At 37.9% G+C, this 17312-nt stretch overlaps 1 protein-coding gene across 2 annotated transcripts in view; it reads left to right on the top strand.

The window, feature by feature from the left end:
• The window catches only part of LOC127551861 (heparan-alpha-glucosaminide N-acetyltransferase-like), a 428410-nt gene that overhangs the window by 347383 nt on the left and 63715 nt on the right, over positions 1 to 17312 (top strand). For both annotated transcript variants that reach the window (XM_051981996.1, XM_051981995.1), the window contains exon 16: positions 15799 to 15869. In XM_051981996.1, the coding sequence (XP_051837956.1) occupies positions 15799 to 15869 (71 nt within the window). The remainder of the gene's footprint in view (positions 1 to 15798; positions 15870 to 17312) is intronic.

The following is a 17312-nucleotide window of genomic DNA, read 5'->3' as shown; positions in this document are numbered from 1 at the left end:
GCTGACCATCTAACTCTGAAATTCCATGATGCTTTTTGTTTGTTCTTTCATGGGACTCCTGACCTATCTTGGGATTCTGGGAATCAGAAAGAAGGGCCCTCCAAGAAGGCCCTGACACCTCATCCCCTAACCTCATTCACATTGCACAGACCAAAAACTTAAGCAGCTGGTAACTGATCCACTCCTAAACCCTCATTTAAGACTTAGAAAAGACCTGTGTCATTAAGGGTTAAGTTTTCCATTCTCTCCTGAGCAGAGCCCATGGGGGCAAGTTCTAGTAATCTTAGCAATCAAGCAAACTAAGGGGAAAATGAGTGCTGTGGTTCTTCAGCCCAAATTTATTGATTAGAGAACAGGACTCCACTTTATCAGCTTAATCAAAGCACGGGTTTGCAGGTAGTCCTTGGTTTGTGGAGATCCAGTGGGAGCCGCAGCTGACAAAAGCCCCCTCTGGTAGAGAGACACAAGGGGCATGGGGGTGGAGATTGGAAATTCTCATGTAATTTTCCATGAGGACTAAAAACATATTGCATTAAGAGATTGGACGAGAGACAGAGAAAACAAGAAGCAGGATCAAAAAAGCTTGTTGTCCCCATTTGGCCCAAGTTGTTCTTCCTGAGGGGCAGGATCAGTTTTCTAGAAATCCTAATCCTCTTCTCAGCCTGTCAGAGAAGTACAAAGAAGATGTTGCCAAGAGTCCACCAACTCCACCCACAAAAATCCCAGAAAAGCTGTGACTAGCTCAGCTTGGCCCAGCCATCACTGTTAATATTTTCCAGGACACTTTCACAGTGTCAAGAAATTAAGAGTTGCAAAGCACCTTAGAGATTAGTCTGCCACTTCCCTCAATTTGCCGATGAGGGAAACTGAGACTCAGAGAAATTAAGTGAAACCCAGACCCTCAAAATGTGGGGCTTTTCCTAATTTGTCACAGTACTCCTCTGGAGAAGAAATAAAAAGGCAGACATAATAAAAGAGCAGGAAGGCACCAAAGAAAAAACTCATATATAGGCTGAGTTAAATAGCTATGCATGTTGTATCAATTGAAGGGCATTAAGATAGGATATCCTGATAGTAGTTTCCCTACCACACTTTCTGATCCCTGAGATACAGTCTATTCAACAAAATTATTTTTTTAAACCTTTTAATTTGTGCGAGCAACTAGGTTGCACAATGGATAGAGCACTGCACCTGGAGTCCAAAAGACTCATCTCTTTCATTTCAAAGCTGAATTTAGATACTCACTAGCTGTGTGACTCTGAGAAAATCATGTAATCCTGTTTCCATCAGTTTCCTCATCTGCAAAATTAGCTGCAGAAGAAAATGGCAAACTATACCAGTATCTTTGCCAAAAAAACCCCAAATGGAGTCGCAAAGGATCAATAAGAATGAACAATTGCTATGTACAGGCATTATGCCAGGTGCTGGGAATTCAGAGACAGGTAAAAACAGTATCTACTATTCTATTGGGGTACATAGCCTACAGACTAAGTATGGCCAAGATATATATATATATATAGATAGATAGATAGATAGATAGATAGATAGATAGATAGATAGATAGATAGAATGCAGGGAAAAGAAAAGTGTAAGAAGCTTCAAAAGACAGGGCCTACACAGAATTTCAGAGTTGTCAGGAATCTTTAAAATCACCCAGGCCAATCAATCCCCTCACTTTTTAGAATTAAGTAATAGAAGTAGCTTTCATTTGTATCGACCTGGAGAGTTAATAATGTCCTTTGAGAAAGAATAATTTTCTTCCCCTTCCCCCTTTCCTCCCCCCCCCCCGCCCCCACCTCTAGCTTTTACATACAAGCAAGCAAAAGTCTAGGTAAGTGAAAAAGTCTTATTTAAACTCCCTCAAGTAATTAGTGACAGAGCTAGGATTAGGTCTCCTAATCTGCAGAGCACCCTTCTGTCTTTTTTTAGAGATTCCTTCCTTGGAGAATAAAGACATTTCAGTCTGCTATTAAAATATCACTCTGCCCAGAAGCAACTCATATCCTAAAGGGATTCCTTAGTTGCTATCTGATTCCAAGGTCCAATGGAAATAGGACACTGGTTAATCGTTTGGGAGAGGTAGCTATTGGTACAGGATAGGGATACTAAGGGAGGGAAATGCCAAAGAGAAAATATGCTAATTTAACAAAAGCACAGTTCCTGCCATCAAAAGTAGGGCCAGTGATACTCAAGGGCATTTGCCTCCTTCTGTGCTTCCTCACATGGGTTAGTTCAGATCCATCACTGATGCCCTTATCCTATTATCTATTCCTCAGGAACAAATATTTATCCACTGTCATGATGCAATTGGAAAGGAAGTGCGTCTTTGGAAACTGGGTTCAAATACTGACTTGTGTCAGTTAATACTAGCAAACTGAATACAAACCAATTTCATGACATCTCTGCTTTAAAAAACTAATGTGATCTGAAGTGATAGTCCCATTGTATATACTCTACTCTGACCAGACCACATCTGGACTACTGTATTCAATTCTTGAAGTCTCAATTTAGGAAAGCCATTGACAAACTGGAGCTGTACTGAGAAGGAACAGAATGATGAAAGGAAAGGAAATTGATCATAAGATGATCTTTTTTTTTTAAAAAAAAATGGGGATTCATTTTATTAAAAAAAAACTTTGTGATTGAGGGAGAAAGAACATTATAATTGCCTTCAAGCTGTTGAAAAGGAAATGGATATGTTTTCTTTGTGTCCAAATAACAAAACGGGTAGAAGTTTTAGGAAGTTAGATTTTGACTTGATTCAAAGAAATACTTCCTTATAATTAAAGTTATCCAAAAGCAGACTGGCTTGCCTTGAGAGACATTTATTTAGATGGCTAGTGGTAAAGAGATCTTGTAGGGGAGATTCTTCCTCAGGTATAGATACAGGTAAACATAGGTGACATCTAAGTTCACCTCAAACGGAATCCATTTTGACTGGGTGTTAAGTCCTTATGCCTGTTCCAAACAATAGCCCAAATTGCTTCTCTCAGAGTAAACATTTATAAATATACAAAATTATAACTCATAACCAAGCTAATTTCACTTGACAAGGGGCAATTATGGCTCCCACCATGAAAATAGATCCCATTGTTTTGATCTCATAATGGACTAGGGAGCCAGGGAATGGGTTATTAGCAAGATTGTCAGTTACATAGCCATGATGAATGAGTTGGGATCAGGTTGCCTTGTCTCTTACTTGAAGCATTGGATAAATTGGGCCAGGTCTACTCTGTGAAGTGGGGATCTCTAAACTCTTTGTGGAATTACATAACTATTTTTCTTGCAGGTATCACTCAGCAAGCTTTTGGAGTGCCAAGGAAATGTAAGCAGGGACATAGAAAACCCACATGAGTTAGTTCTCATAATCTAGCCTAATTGTGAGGAACTAGCATACATTCTAAAGTGTTTGCTTTCTTCTTAAGACCAGTCTAGAAGACAGAAGGATTTAAAAGATTGCCAAGAATTTCATGGGACAGAGACTGCTGGAAATCAGAGAACATCCCTACTCTTTAGGTTCTAATCTGGAAAGCTGATAGGTACAGAAATACAGAGCTTCTGGCATCTTTGCCTTTTTAAATACACACACACACAAACACACACACATATTATATAGTTCTAAATTTTCCCTTTTTTGTTATGAATTCAATAAACATTGTTAAACAAATATTTCCATATGCAAAGAAAAGAAAATATGATAAAACAAATCTCTATTAAAACATTTTTTTCTTTAAATATATCTATTAAATTTCACATGGTAATTTGTTATCTCTGTCCCCTCCTAAATTTTCTTCCTTCAGGTTTCTGCATCTTTTGTAATGTTTCATCATGTTTATCTTTTGAAATATATCAGATAATTCATGAATTATCCTTTTTTCTTACACTTTAGATCTCAAAAATCTAAGTAAATTAAGCTATGTTTAGATTTCAAAAAATGTGTATAAATTTGATAAACCTTACATTTTTCACACTAAGGAATCAAGCTCAGGCAAGCTTTCCTATGCTTATACAATCCTGAGCTGAACACCCAGCTTATCTTAATCAAACAAACAAAAACTTTGAGCCTTAGCTCTAAAAATGTAAACATGAGAACTATTTATAAATCTGATAATTACTCTTCTAATGCATGATATTTGTATTTAGTCAGAAGGAAATCTTGAGAGAGCAATCATATTTCCCTTGAACATAAGTGACAGTGGAAAGAGATCAATGGAATAAGAAAGATTTAAGTTTCACCCCTTTTTCCTTCAATATTTCTGACCCTGAGCAAGTAAATTCATATTCTGAGTTTCTGTTTCTTCATCATAAAATGGAGATGGTAATGGGACAATAATACTTTTGTAAGCTCCTTCACAAGACTGTTATAGAAGGTAAAAGAGAGAATAGCTTTTGTTTATAACAAAGCAGTTGTCCACATCTAGAGTACTATTTTTACTCTGGACACTGTTGTGTCCAGACTAGCTCTCTAAAGGATCTTGGTACCAGCCTGAGTCATTGGTCTTAGAAGAGGAGTGAAGAGGTAGGACTCATGTGGACAGTCAAACATGGAGTCCATTTATTCCAAATTCTCTCAGCCTTATATATCCTAACACCCTAATATAACCATAGCATACTGCACATACATTAACTATATACTGGGCACGGGGGACCACATGAACAACTTGCTATTGCCACTTGGTATCACTTTGCTTTAATTACAACACAGATTTTCACCATCCCCTGACTTCTTAGGAAGGCCCAGAACCCTAAGGGGAGATGGAGAGCCAAACCAGACATTGTCAGCAGGTTCCCTCTGGGCTGAAGGGTCTTATACCTCACACAGTATTCCCCCACTATCTGTGACCTTCTACATCTCTCCCTTTCTTTTGTTTTAATTGAAGAAGATAAACATCAATGGTTAAATCCATCAGCATGGGAGGAATCACAGGCAAGTAGTAATATCACTTAGGCAAGTAGTAATATAACAAACAATATGAATAAATAAGACATTATAAAAGACTTCCAAGAGTCCCAGAAGGAAGGTATGGAAAATAACTATTAATTCACAACCACACATACACCTCCTTCAACATCCAAGAGATAGTCCAAAACCAATCTGTTGTCCATCACTTCATGTGTGAGAGAATTCAATGATTCCTGCAGGTTTTGAAGTCCTGCATCGGTCTCATTAGCAATTATTTTTATGGTCATGGTAATGTTCATGAGTCAATTGCCATACACATAGGGTTAATTGCCATGCTCTTTGAGTGGTGGATGTAGTCAGAGATGGAACCACCCAATATTTCTTGGGTCTTCTCCTTCATTTTGAGGGTCTTCTCTTTTTCTGTATCTCCCCAACAGATAAGGAAGATACAGTTCATTGGCACCCAATGGAATCCTTTTCCATTTGTAGAGACACAAGCAAACCCTATGCCCCAAGCAGTTAACCTATCTGGCCCCTTCTATTCACCACTCTCCAGATCTCTCCACATCACCTGGTGATTATCTAAAGATACCAGAGCTGCTTGCACTAGACACTGTTCTTCTGGTGGGTTATGAAACCTGTCTGCTGGAGTTAGTGCATCTTCATCAGAAATAATAAAAAAAATAATAGTATAAAGAGTTAAGTTCTCTAAGGTTACTTGTGGCTCCCCCCCCCCTTTTTTGTTTTTGGAGGAGCATCTTAATGTCTCTGTTCCTCCTCTCTATTATTTCTTGTCCTTGAGGATTAACGGGTATGCCAGTGGTGTGTGAAATCTGATACTGTGCACAAAAGCATGCAAACGGTTTAGAAGTATATGCAGGTCCATTATCTGTTTTTATTGCTTGTGGCACACTATAACTTTAAAAGCCTGTATAAGGAATTCAGTGACCACCTGGGCCAACTTTTTTGCTGCTGGTATTGCAAAAGTGAATCCTGAAAAGGTGTCTACTACAACATGGATAAAAGACAGATGATTTATAATAGGCCCCATCCATCTGCCAAATTTCATTGGGTCTCAAATCATGAAGGTTTTTCTCTAGAGGGAGCGTAGAAGTGTGGAAATGAAGGCAAGCCATACAGAATTTTATTATGCTCCAAGCTTCCTCCTTTGTTATCTCAAACTGCATATATACAGCTTGTGCAGCCTGATGATATTTAGAATGAGGTTCTTGGGCAGCCTGAAATAGAGGAGGGTTGGCAAACATGGTAAGAAGGTAATCTGCCTTTAAGTTTCCATAAAAAACTGGACCTGGAAGTCCTGTATAAGAGTAGACATGAAAAAGGTAATACTTACCTAGACATTTTCTCACTTGCTCCTGAAGTTCCTTAAAAAGCTGATATTGTGTTAGAGGCTACAAATTTTATTTGGGGTATGACAATTCTTTGTACCACACCCACTGAATAAGCCAAAACAGATATTGTATTTACATCTCCTGGATAATAAATAAGACCTAGCATAATTGCATACAACTCATTCTGCTGAGTGGACTGAAAGGAAGTTCTGACTACTCTTTTTATAACTAAATCAGGAGAATATTCAGCACAAATGTTATATTGGATGCATCTGTAAAAATGCATCTAAAAAGTCCTTTAAGAGGAACCTTAGACACTTTTCCTTCAAAAAACTTATGGCCAATTATGTAATAGTTGGGCTATCTTTAAGGGGAACTTATATATAAAATATGGAGCCATGGCCAATAAAATTTGCCACTCTGGGATGGTTTTATAGCATACGTTAATTTGTGCATTGGTATAAAAGGTGTATATCTTGTCAGGTCTTATCTCAGATAATTGTATTACTTGCTAAATGGTTTTTTGTAGAGGGCTAGAACTATTGAATCAATGCACTGAGGTCGGGACTGCAGAGCACTTGAGGCTAACTTCTGATTGGACGATACTCTATGTGCATATGCTTGAAATATGGTCCTTTCCACTATCCGTACTGGTTCAATGATTGGTGCATAGAAGATTGTAGGCGGGACTAGGGGGTGGAGTAAAGCTAACCAGAAACACACTCTCGCAGGTAGACAAGGGAGCAGGCGGTGGGATTGATTCTGCTTCCATCCTGTTCAATCCCGTGTCTGGGGACCGAGAATAAAGATTGAGGACTTTTGCTTATCCTGACTCTGGCTGATTCTGGGGTGTCCTGGGTGCAAGCACATTACAGTTTTTAATAAGATTCTAGCCACAAGCACTGGGTAAGGAATAAGACTTTGGTCTGGTTGTGCTTGGAGGGTCAGCTGCTCAATCACACTGTCTTCTTGATGAAAGACTGATGTAGGTACCTCTTTTGTAGCAAAAACTAATATTTCCAGTGACTCTTTCAACCACATTGGATAAAGCCAGTTCAACCTCTCTCAAAGTCTCTTGAACTTCTTTTGTAAGCTGGCAGGGTGGGTCTAAAACAGTGTCTCCCCTTAAATGCCATACAATGGTTATAATTGATAAATAATTAAACCTAACATTGGACACATCCATTGGATATCTCCTATCAATTTCTGGAAGTCATTTAAGATGTTCAATTTTTCTGTTCTTAAAGAAAGTTTTTGTACCACAAGTACCTTGAGGTATACTTCATATCCTAAATATTTGAAAGGAGCATGCCTTTGAATTTTTTCTGGGGCTATATACAATCGGTAATTCCTTAGTGTTTCTATGGTCTTTTGTAGACATGCTTCTAATATTTTCTTGTAAGGCGCACATACCAAGATTTCATCCATATAATGTAGTAACTTAACTTTTGGAAATGCTTTTCTCAAAAGTAAGAGCAGTAGCCACATACATTTGACACATGGTAAAGCTATTTTTCATTCCCTATGGCAAAACTGTCTTTTATAAGGCTCAGTTAAATTAATGCTCCTTATCCTCCTTATCCAGAGGGATAGACTAGAAACAATCCTTAATGTCTATAACCTAAAGAGGCCATTCCTGAGGCAATTGAGTAGAAGAGGGAAGTTCAGATTGAAAAGTTCCTATAGTTTCCATTTGTTCATTTACTTTTCTCAAATCAGTCAACATCCTCCATTTTCCAGATTTCTTTTAACAGCAAATACAAGGGAGTTCCAAGGACTTAGACAAGGTTTTGGTGCCCTTGGTACCTTGGTCAAATTGCTCCTGTACTATTTCTAATAGTAGCTAATAATTCTAATAAGGCCTGAACTTTTTCACTGGTTAAGGGCCATTCTCCCAGCCACACTGGTGTATTAGCTTTCCACTGGACAGGGATAGGTGTAAGGGCTGGCAGGCTTTCAATAGCAGCACTGCCTAAAAAGCCAAACTGCTCAATAGTAATCCTAATTGCAGTAAAATGTCTCTTCTTTTCTGCCTTGTCTCTGGACATAGGAGGATAAAACTGTGCTGGTAGTACTGATGGTGTCACTGCCCCTCGGGCTCCTCCTTCTCCTGCCCATGAAGGCAGAGTTGAAGGAGGAGGGTCAGGAAGCAGAGGATACCTTAAGGGCACATGCCCAGGCTTAAGCAGAAGTGAAGGTGGTCTGGGAAATGGAGAAGTGAACTCCCCATGCCCCTTAAACCTCCTAGAGCTGTAACAAATAATATAAATCAACTAACTACTTAGCTCCAAACCATGTGCTGTAGTGTCTGGGGCTCGGGGCCCAACCTTCTGCTTGTTTTTCTCCTCATACTTCCTTGTTTGACACCTCAAGTTAAAAGTTTTCTTTTTCTTTTTCTTACACATAGGATTTCTTAAAGCTATCTTTATCCAATTGTATTCAGTTAGTTGTTCTCCTACCTTCCACATCTCTGGCTCCAACCTTTCTTTCACAACATCTGAAAACTCAGTGATCTGCTTCTGAGTTAACAACAAACCTTGCTTCTCTATTAACCTAATTAAGCATGCTTCATACTTCCCTCAGGAGAGGGGCTCTTTTGTTAGTACTTGCCCCATGTTGGCTGAAAAATGAATTAGATTAGCCCTTAGCAAATCTTCCGGCTTGCCTGTCTTTATACTTAGACTGTGTGGATCAGGGGGACTCCTCAACTGAACTCACACTGTTCTTGTCAGTCGAGTTGCTTTGTGCCCTGTTTTGCAAGGGCCTCCATGTTGAATGCCAAATGTAAAGTGGGGATTAGCTCTCTGGAGGATCTTGGTGCCAGACCCAGTACTTGGTCTTAGAAGAGCAGTGAAGAGGCAGGACTCACATGGATGGTCAAACATGGAGTCTGTTTATTCCAAATTCTCTCAGACTTATATACCCTAATACAACTATAGCATACTGTACTAGTGAGACCACATAAACAACTTGCTTTTGTATGTAGATGACTCTTTGACACTTGGTATCATTCTGCTTTAATTATCACATAGGTCTTCACCACCCCCTGACTTCTCAGGAAGGACCAGAGCCCTTTGGGAAGAAAGGGAGCTGAACCAGACATTGTCAGCAGGTTCCCTCTAGGCTAAAGGGTCTTATACCTCACTAGAATTCTCCCACTATCTGTAGTCCTCTGCAGGACACGGAATTGGAAGAGAGGTATTGGCAACCTAGAGAGAGGCCAAAGGAAAACTGCAAGGATAAATAGACTATATCATAGGAGGAATGGATGAATCAACTGAAGATGTCTGGTTTAGAGAAGAAAAAATTAGAATGAAATATATATCTGCTGCCTTCAAATATTTAAAGGGCTATTATATAGAAGATGGATTTACTTGTCCCCAAAGGGGAGAACTAGAAGTAATGGGCAAAATTACAAAGAAACAGATTTCTGCTTTATGAAGATTTGTGTCCACGAATGGAATAAGAGTACCATTGGGAGGTAGTGAGCGCCTTATCTGTGGTCATGCTTAAGAATGCAAGCCTGGACTTCAAAAGTTCAAGTTCTTGGCAATAAAGGGATTCCTACCTTAGGGAGAGGATTGAACTAGATCAGGGCTTCCTAAATTTTTTCCATTCATGACCCCTTTTCATCTGACAAATTGTATACCACCCTTAGTATGTAGGTATATAAAATAGTATGTAAATTAAATATTTAAATGTTAATAAGTCATAATTTCACAATCCCAATTCAGTTATGTGACCCACAGTTTAAGAAGCTTTGAACTAGATGACCCCTGAGGTCCTTCATGATGCTTATATTCTACAATTCTATATCCATTTTTCCATGCCAAGATGAGACAAGAGATGTAAATGTTTGCAACATATCTATCTATCTATCTATCTATCTATCTATCTATCTATGTAATATCCTAATACTTATGTAATATATCTCCTTCAGTTAATGTTCATGCATCTTCCTCAAACTCCTTCTTTCTTCTGCTCTTTGTAAATCCAATCTCTCTAACTTCAAGCTCAGAAGAAATAGTCAAAATAATTAAGGCATTGAACTTAGTTTCTTAGTTATTTCAGATTGATAGAGAGAAAAAACCTGTTGCCCTGAGTCATCAGTCCCAGTGAGGTCTGAATTGCAATTCTTTTAGGTGGTGAAGAAGAATCATATTGTAAGTGGTCTGTTTTTCAGATTTGCTATTTTCATTGCTGTATAGGTAACAACCTCCAAAATGTGATTTCAGAAGGCCAGAAGACAGGGCTGCTTGTCAAATACTAGCCCCCCACCACCACCCTTAGAGATTAATTCCTTTAATTTAAGTCCCTGAGCTATCTTATAATGAAAACCTTCTTGGGAGAAGTCATTATAATATCATATATTTGTTCAGGCCCCAATGATTTATAAAGAATTTCCCAGAGTCTCAGAGTTGGAAAGGCCTATAAAGCCATCTAGGTTAACCTAAACTTGAATGAGAATCTCCTCTACAAATTGTCCTGTTGAGAGTCAAGGTGGGAAGAGATGATAGAGAGGTTCTGCAAAGAGTAATAGTAGCAAAGGAATTAAATGGCAGGAATAGAGAATTTAAAAGCATTGAAGAATTGTTCCAATATACCATTTTTTGCTAAAGGGCATCTGCCCCACAGACACCAAAGAGTGGTTAATCTTCCATTGCCTTATCCATAAGTATATACTTTTTTGTCACCATCATTTCCTGCTCTCTAGTCTTGATAGAAAAAAAATTATCATTCCTTTCTCCTATGGTAAAAGTTTTTTTTTTTTTTTCCAAATCATAGACCTAGATTTTCAAGTAAAAAAAAAAGGCAGTCCAGAGCATTGCAAAGACACAGTAAAATGAGAAAGTCATTCAATGCAGCACTTATTAAGCCCCTACTATATGCAATATACTTCTAGTCACCTTAGAGAATAAAGATAAACTCAGAAAGAAATCCCTGACATTGAGGAGCCTCCATTCTAGAGAGGTGGGATAAGATACAACATGCAAGTAGTCTAGTTTGAAGCTTATTGTTAGGTTAAATGTACTTATTGAGAATCATTGTCAGTTTGTAATTGTGGCTTCTCATCCTGAGTAGATGAATAGGGTTAATGGTAGGAAGCTGGTAAAGAAAGTGAATTTAACTATGTTTTTACATAGTGAGGCAAGTAAGAATAAGGTAAGTTGAGGAGAGCATTAATAACTAGAGCAATCACAAAAGGCCTTTCAAGAGATTAGGTTGAAGACACAATACATTGTGGGAATTAGGGAGTAGTCTGTGTAAAGATAGAGATGGAAGATGAAATGCCAGTTTGAGAAACAGCAAAGAAGCCAGTTCAGGTAGAACATAGAATGTGGGCAAGGGAGTAATGTATAATATCCCTAGAAAGGTCAGCTGGAGCCATGCTATGAAGAGCTTGAAATGACAATGAAAGGAGTTTGTATTGTATCCCACAGGCAATACAAAAACACTGCAGGCTTTTGAATAAGGAAATGACATGATCAGAACTATACTTTCAGGAGAGTATTTCAGGAGCTGTGAGGAAAATGCAATGGGGATGGGAAAGACTGGAAGCAGGAAGTCTGATTAGGAGGGACTGTAATAGTCTATGAAAGAGGTGAAGAGGAGCTGAATAAGGGTCACAGCCAGTGTTCTTACAAGAAGTTGTTTCTGTTTATTGTATAATTACAAGGCATCTGTGCTTCCTCTTCCCTCCTCAGTACCTTTTGTGTTGTTTTCAAGTGTATTTGAGGTTAAATTTCCAATCATCAGACAACCTTTCATCCACAACATGCAAGCTATATATTTCAAATTGGTATCTGCAGTTTTCAACATAGGCATGTGACACATTCAGGCTGTGACATGCCCAGGCTGCTGGTGCAGCTATCACCATTGTATTAGGGATGGAGGAAAAAAAGAACAAATGTCTTTAGCAGGCAGAGTCAATTAACAGCTTGGAATTCCTGAAGATGCTCAGCCTTGGCTGAGCACTTCCCAAATGAGAGGAGAGAGGAAAAAACAGTGACTATTAGGCAAAGGGACCTGGCCTTCTTTCCACACCCCATTTCTGTTGGAAGTTCTTGTGATAGATGACAGGCTGCTGGCTGCAACCCTTCCACAGAAACCAAAGGTGAAGGGCAGACAGACTTCTCTAAATCTCCTCATAAGCTGAACTAGTAAAAGCTGTGCACTAACTACATCGAATAAGCATTCTGTGCCCAAGAGAGGAATAGAAATGCAGCTGCAGCCAGGCCTTGCTGAAATAGTCCTGGTGATTTTTCATTTTTTGTCATTTGGTGTTTGGAAAAGATTGTCTCATAAATCCAGATTTCAAAAGAGCAGAATGAACATGCTGACTTGGAAAGAACCAAGGGAAAAACTCAAGAGACTTGAGTTTGGAGGAAAAGGGAACACGTGTTACCTCAACTGCTGGCTTGGGCAGGAGATCTAAAGGTACAGGAGATGATGGAAGCTGCAAAGCAGTCCAGATCATTGCAAAGACACAGTATGGGGAATAATGACTCTTTGGTGACCATGTTTGCCCCCACGCCCACCCCAGGATTCACCTTCTTCTTTCCAAAACTGAGCTTTTTAATAATAACAGAAGGTATGTCAGGAACAGAGTGATGGAGCAGAGTGAGGTGATCTAGACCATTCTACAAATGAAGAGATAGAGACACCAAGTCTTTGCCCAATGATTCCATGAGATGGTTAGTGATCTGCTTCTATCTCCAGTATGGTAGAAAAAATACTGGATTTAGAATCTGGATCTGGGTTCAAATCCTAACCTTGCTACTTTCTATCTATGTTATCTTTCTATCTATGTTATCTTGGGAAGTCACTTATCCTCTATGGGTCTTAGTTATTTCATCTGTAAAATGATGAATTTGAACTGGATGGCCTTTAAGATCCTTTCCTAGTTTTATACCATCATTTAGAAATACACAATGTAAAGGAAAGAGGACTAGACAAAGTAACAATTGAAGTCACATATATATACATATACTGTGTAAAATAAGCAAGTTGTTTGCTCTATAAAGTGTTGCTTTCCTCATCTGTAAAATAGACATAAATTTCTACCATGATTTAAAGAACTTCTTGTGAAATTTAAATGGCATAATAACTAATGCACCATTAATTAAGATTGGCCAACTGCTTCATTTGCAGGAGCTCATTTGAACTTTAAAACAACCTTGTGAGATAGCTACCAAAACCATTATTATTTCCATTTTAAAGATAAAGAAATGACTTTCTTATAGTCACAGGACTTAGTAAATATCAGAGATGGGATTGAAACTCACATTTTGACCGGCTTCAGATCTTTCTTTTGCTTTGCTTCATTCTTCACCTATCCACAAGTAGTTAAAAAAGGGGGAAATATTAGCTATTGCTATTATTATAAATTTTAGCATATATTGACATTGCATCCAAATGCTAAACTCTTTTGGGAAATAACTAAAGAACTGGGATCCCATATCAACACATGGATTTATTTTTGAATTAGAAGCAAACTAAGCCAATGCATTCATCATAAGCAAGGGAGGAAGCATCAAGTATGGCATGGTAAATGACATGGAAATAGTAATGACAGATTTGTGGTTTAAAACTAGGTATGTAATGTCCCTGTGGAATCGAAGGATCATAAAATCACAGATTTGGGGGTAAGTTTAGAGCTGGAAGAGACTTCAGAGACTTAGTCAAACTCCTTTATTTTACAAATAAGCTAACTGAGGCTTGGAAAGGTTAAACCCAAAGTCACAAAGGTAGTAATTGAAGGGAAAAAAATGTTCTTAGAGAACTGTATTCCCAGATAAAAAGGAACTCTGTAGGGAAAAAATCCATCCTAATAATATTTTTCTTCTAAAATGCTAAATCTGAAATTATAAGTATGCCATTAATGTATATATGGGAATTTTTGTTGTTGTTGTTATAAAAGTAGGCTAGTATCAAAGCTAAACAAAGGGAGTCATAGATTATTAGTGGGAACCCAACCAAGGATGTATTAGCTATACAAGGAATCTAGTCATCAGAGTTTCTGTTCTTTAAATATCCAGACAACTGTGACCTATGGCCCTCATAGTTCCTTAAGAAAGGAGATTGGCTTAGAATAAAACATTCTTAGGGTTGTAAAGATATTTTTCCTCTTTGTTTCTAGACAGAAAAAGTTTCTGGAAGAGTTAGGTCTACTCACTTAAAGTAATATTTGCTCTGTTAATATTACTTCTTCCTAGTTATTAAAGGATACTAAATTGCTAAATTAAAGGTAACTAAATTACCCCAGTTTTCCTGTACTATATAAAAAGTCCCATCTCTCTGACCTCATTTAAGGATGCTCCTTTATTTAGTGGGGAGGGGAGGAGAAATAGGTTCCAGGTACAAATTTGTGGAGAAGTAAAGTGTAGCCTAATCCTCCCAACTGGACTCACCTAAAAATTTACTAACAGTTTTGTTAAAGATATTATCTATGGGGTTCTTTGAGCCCAATTATCTATGGGTTTAGAAGTGAAAGCAAAAGAGTGTAATTACAATAAACAATTTAAATTGTATAGATAGTCAGGATAGTAATTAGTAAATCTAGACATCAATAAATGAAGCAATTGATACATTCTGTCCCTAATTTGTTAGCAAGGTTTATTGCCAAGAGGTTGGCCTTGAATTGTTCTCTACAGTGAGAGATCAAAGAACCTTAGTAGAAATGTTTAGTTTTCTTCTTTGCATTTCTTCTTATGAATACTAACTCAGATTTTATCAATAGGGGAATAGAATACACATAAATTATCAATATGAGGATATAAGGTCTTTAACTATTGAGACTGTGTCTCCATGTGTATATACATGGGTCTATTTTCTAGCAAGCAATGGCAATTCATTTCTATCTCCCAAGTCCTTGCAGTTACAAAATTCAAAGCACATATAACTTAATACCTATCAGATGGGTCATAGGTCAAAGATAGGAAGAGGCCTGGACACCAAAAAAATGAATGGGGAAAGTCTTTAATGGGTTCTTCCATAGAATGACAAATGGGATGATCCTGAACTAGAAGATCCTTTTCTAGTTTTAAGATTCTTTGAACAGTCTAAATATTCTTTAAATTTCAGGCCCCTCACTTCCCTAAAATGACTTAATTCTCTACTTTGGCAAATCGGTTTGTTTAAAAGTCTTTATAAGTGTACTCAAAGAGAAAAAAAAGTGGCTCTAAAATAATCAGAAATACCTGCTATGTGGCACCAAAATCAAAAGAATAATTATTTGGAAATCTCCATTTTTCCATCATCTGCCTCTTTTTTGGAGAATGCCCTTTGTGACACAGGATGACTTTCCCAGAACTACATTCTCTAATCCAAGCTGACCCCTGATTTAGAATTTGTCTCTACTTACATTCATATTAAGCAAAATATCTCTTAATTCTTCAATCAATGAAAACACTTAAAAGTTCAACATGGACATTTGTCACCACCTCTACAGCCCAACTCCACCCCAATTTCTATGACTCCTGAAGTAGTCTTTTGCTTCTATAAAGTCAGCTATTGACCTGTTCTTCCTTTTGGCTCTCTCAGGGGATTATTTCAGCTATTCTCACTTTGGGCACACAGAATGAAGGATATATTCCAGTCAATAAAAACCTCTGGTAAGTGCTTTTGAATCTATCCAATGAGATCATATGAGATTTTTAGATTTAAAAAAATGTGTAGTATGTTATCTATTTTATATTCCAAACTAGCTGGTCACTTGCTTCCCTCATGATAACCATTTTCTGTCCTGCCCTCTTGAATTTGCACACATCCTGACCCATGCCTGGAATATCCTCTTCATCTCTGCCTCTTAATCCTCATCTTGCTTTACAGTATAGCCTAAGGCCATCACAAAGTGGTTCCTGTTGCCTTTCCCTTTCTCCCCAATTCTCTTATCACATATTGCCTTGTATTTACTTCAGTACATTTTGCCTTCCCCAGACTGTTTTAGCTTTTATCTCTCCCATTCCCTCCAGTGTCTAGTATAAAAAATATACTTCCATGCAAATGATTCATTCTTTAATTTCATCAAGTTAGTATTCAGTGTCTTCTGATCAATAAACAAAATGCTTGCTGAGTTTGTTGAAATCCAATGCTCTTTCCATACACTACACTACCCTGGATCTGAGTCCAATATTCCCTCTATAACATACATGACATATTTTTCCTGATTTCTGATTTGCTAGAGAAGATTAGTGTGAGGATGGGGGAAACTTATTATACTGGTTTCTTGCTCAGAGCTCGATAAACATCCTATACTAAAAACAGAAAGATGTAGATCCTATTTCTAGCTTTGCCCTATGGCTACAGGCCAGCTGACAAATCTCTCTGGGTCTCAGTTTCTTTGTCTGTAAGACGGGGGTGGTAATATTTGCCTGGTCTACCTCATAAGGATATCCTTTGTAACCATGAAAGTGCATTGTGAACTGTGAATTACATAGCACTAGATAAGTGCTAGGGACTTTATGATATCAATGAGTGTCATTCCCCAGAGACTCAAATATCCCATGGGCTCCTCCCAATTGAGAAAAAGAATTCATGCTTTCAATAACCATGTTCCATGGGGTAGCATATTTTTACATTCATAGTTTTGCTACTATAATAAGGTTTTACTTGAGGTTCTACTAAATGCTTCACATATAATTAAATGTCTAGGCATCAAGCTCCCTTATTAACAACCACATAGAAATCAACCTGCAGCTTTTTTTCCCAGTATTACTCTGAATTGCCTCTGAGTGATAACTAAAGGTAGGATTTTCACAAAGACTTTTCTTCTACAGTCAGATATGTCATCCTGTTCATCCTCACATCATCCCAGTAAGTTTAAGAAGCCTCCTCCCAGCCCTGTCCTAGTCTGTGCATATTTCCAGTACTATAACATAACCTTCTGGAAAAGACTTATTTCTCATTGAATACATCACGCTACCTTTTCTCTCCTTTCCCAAAAAGGAAACCAGTGCAGTTCTAATTAATGTAGCCTTAACTACTTTAAGATATATGGAAATTTAGTTTGCCATACCATCCCTTGGCATAATATTTCTGTGTGGGAATTTAAAACA

Source organism: Antechinus flavipes, chromosome 2 (genome assembly GCF_016432865.1).
Source record: "Antechinus flavipes isolate AdamAnt ecotype Samford, QLD, Australia chromosome 2, AdamAnt_v2, whole genome shotgun sequence".
Taxonomy (NCBI): Eukaryota; Metazoa; Chordata; class Mammalia; order Dasyuromorphia; family Dasyuridae; genus Antechinus; species Antechinus flavipes.
The sequence above is the reverse complement of the archived record's forward strand: the minus strand, read 5'-3'. Positions and strand labels throughout refer to the sequence as shown.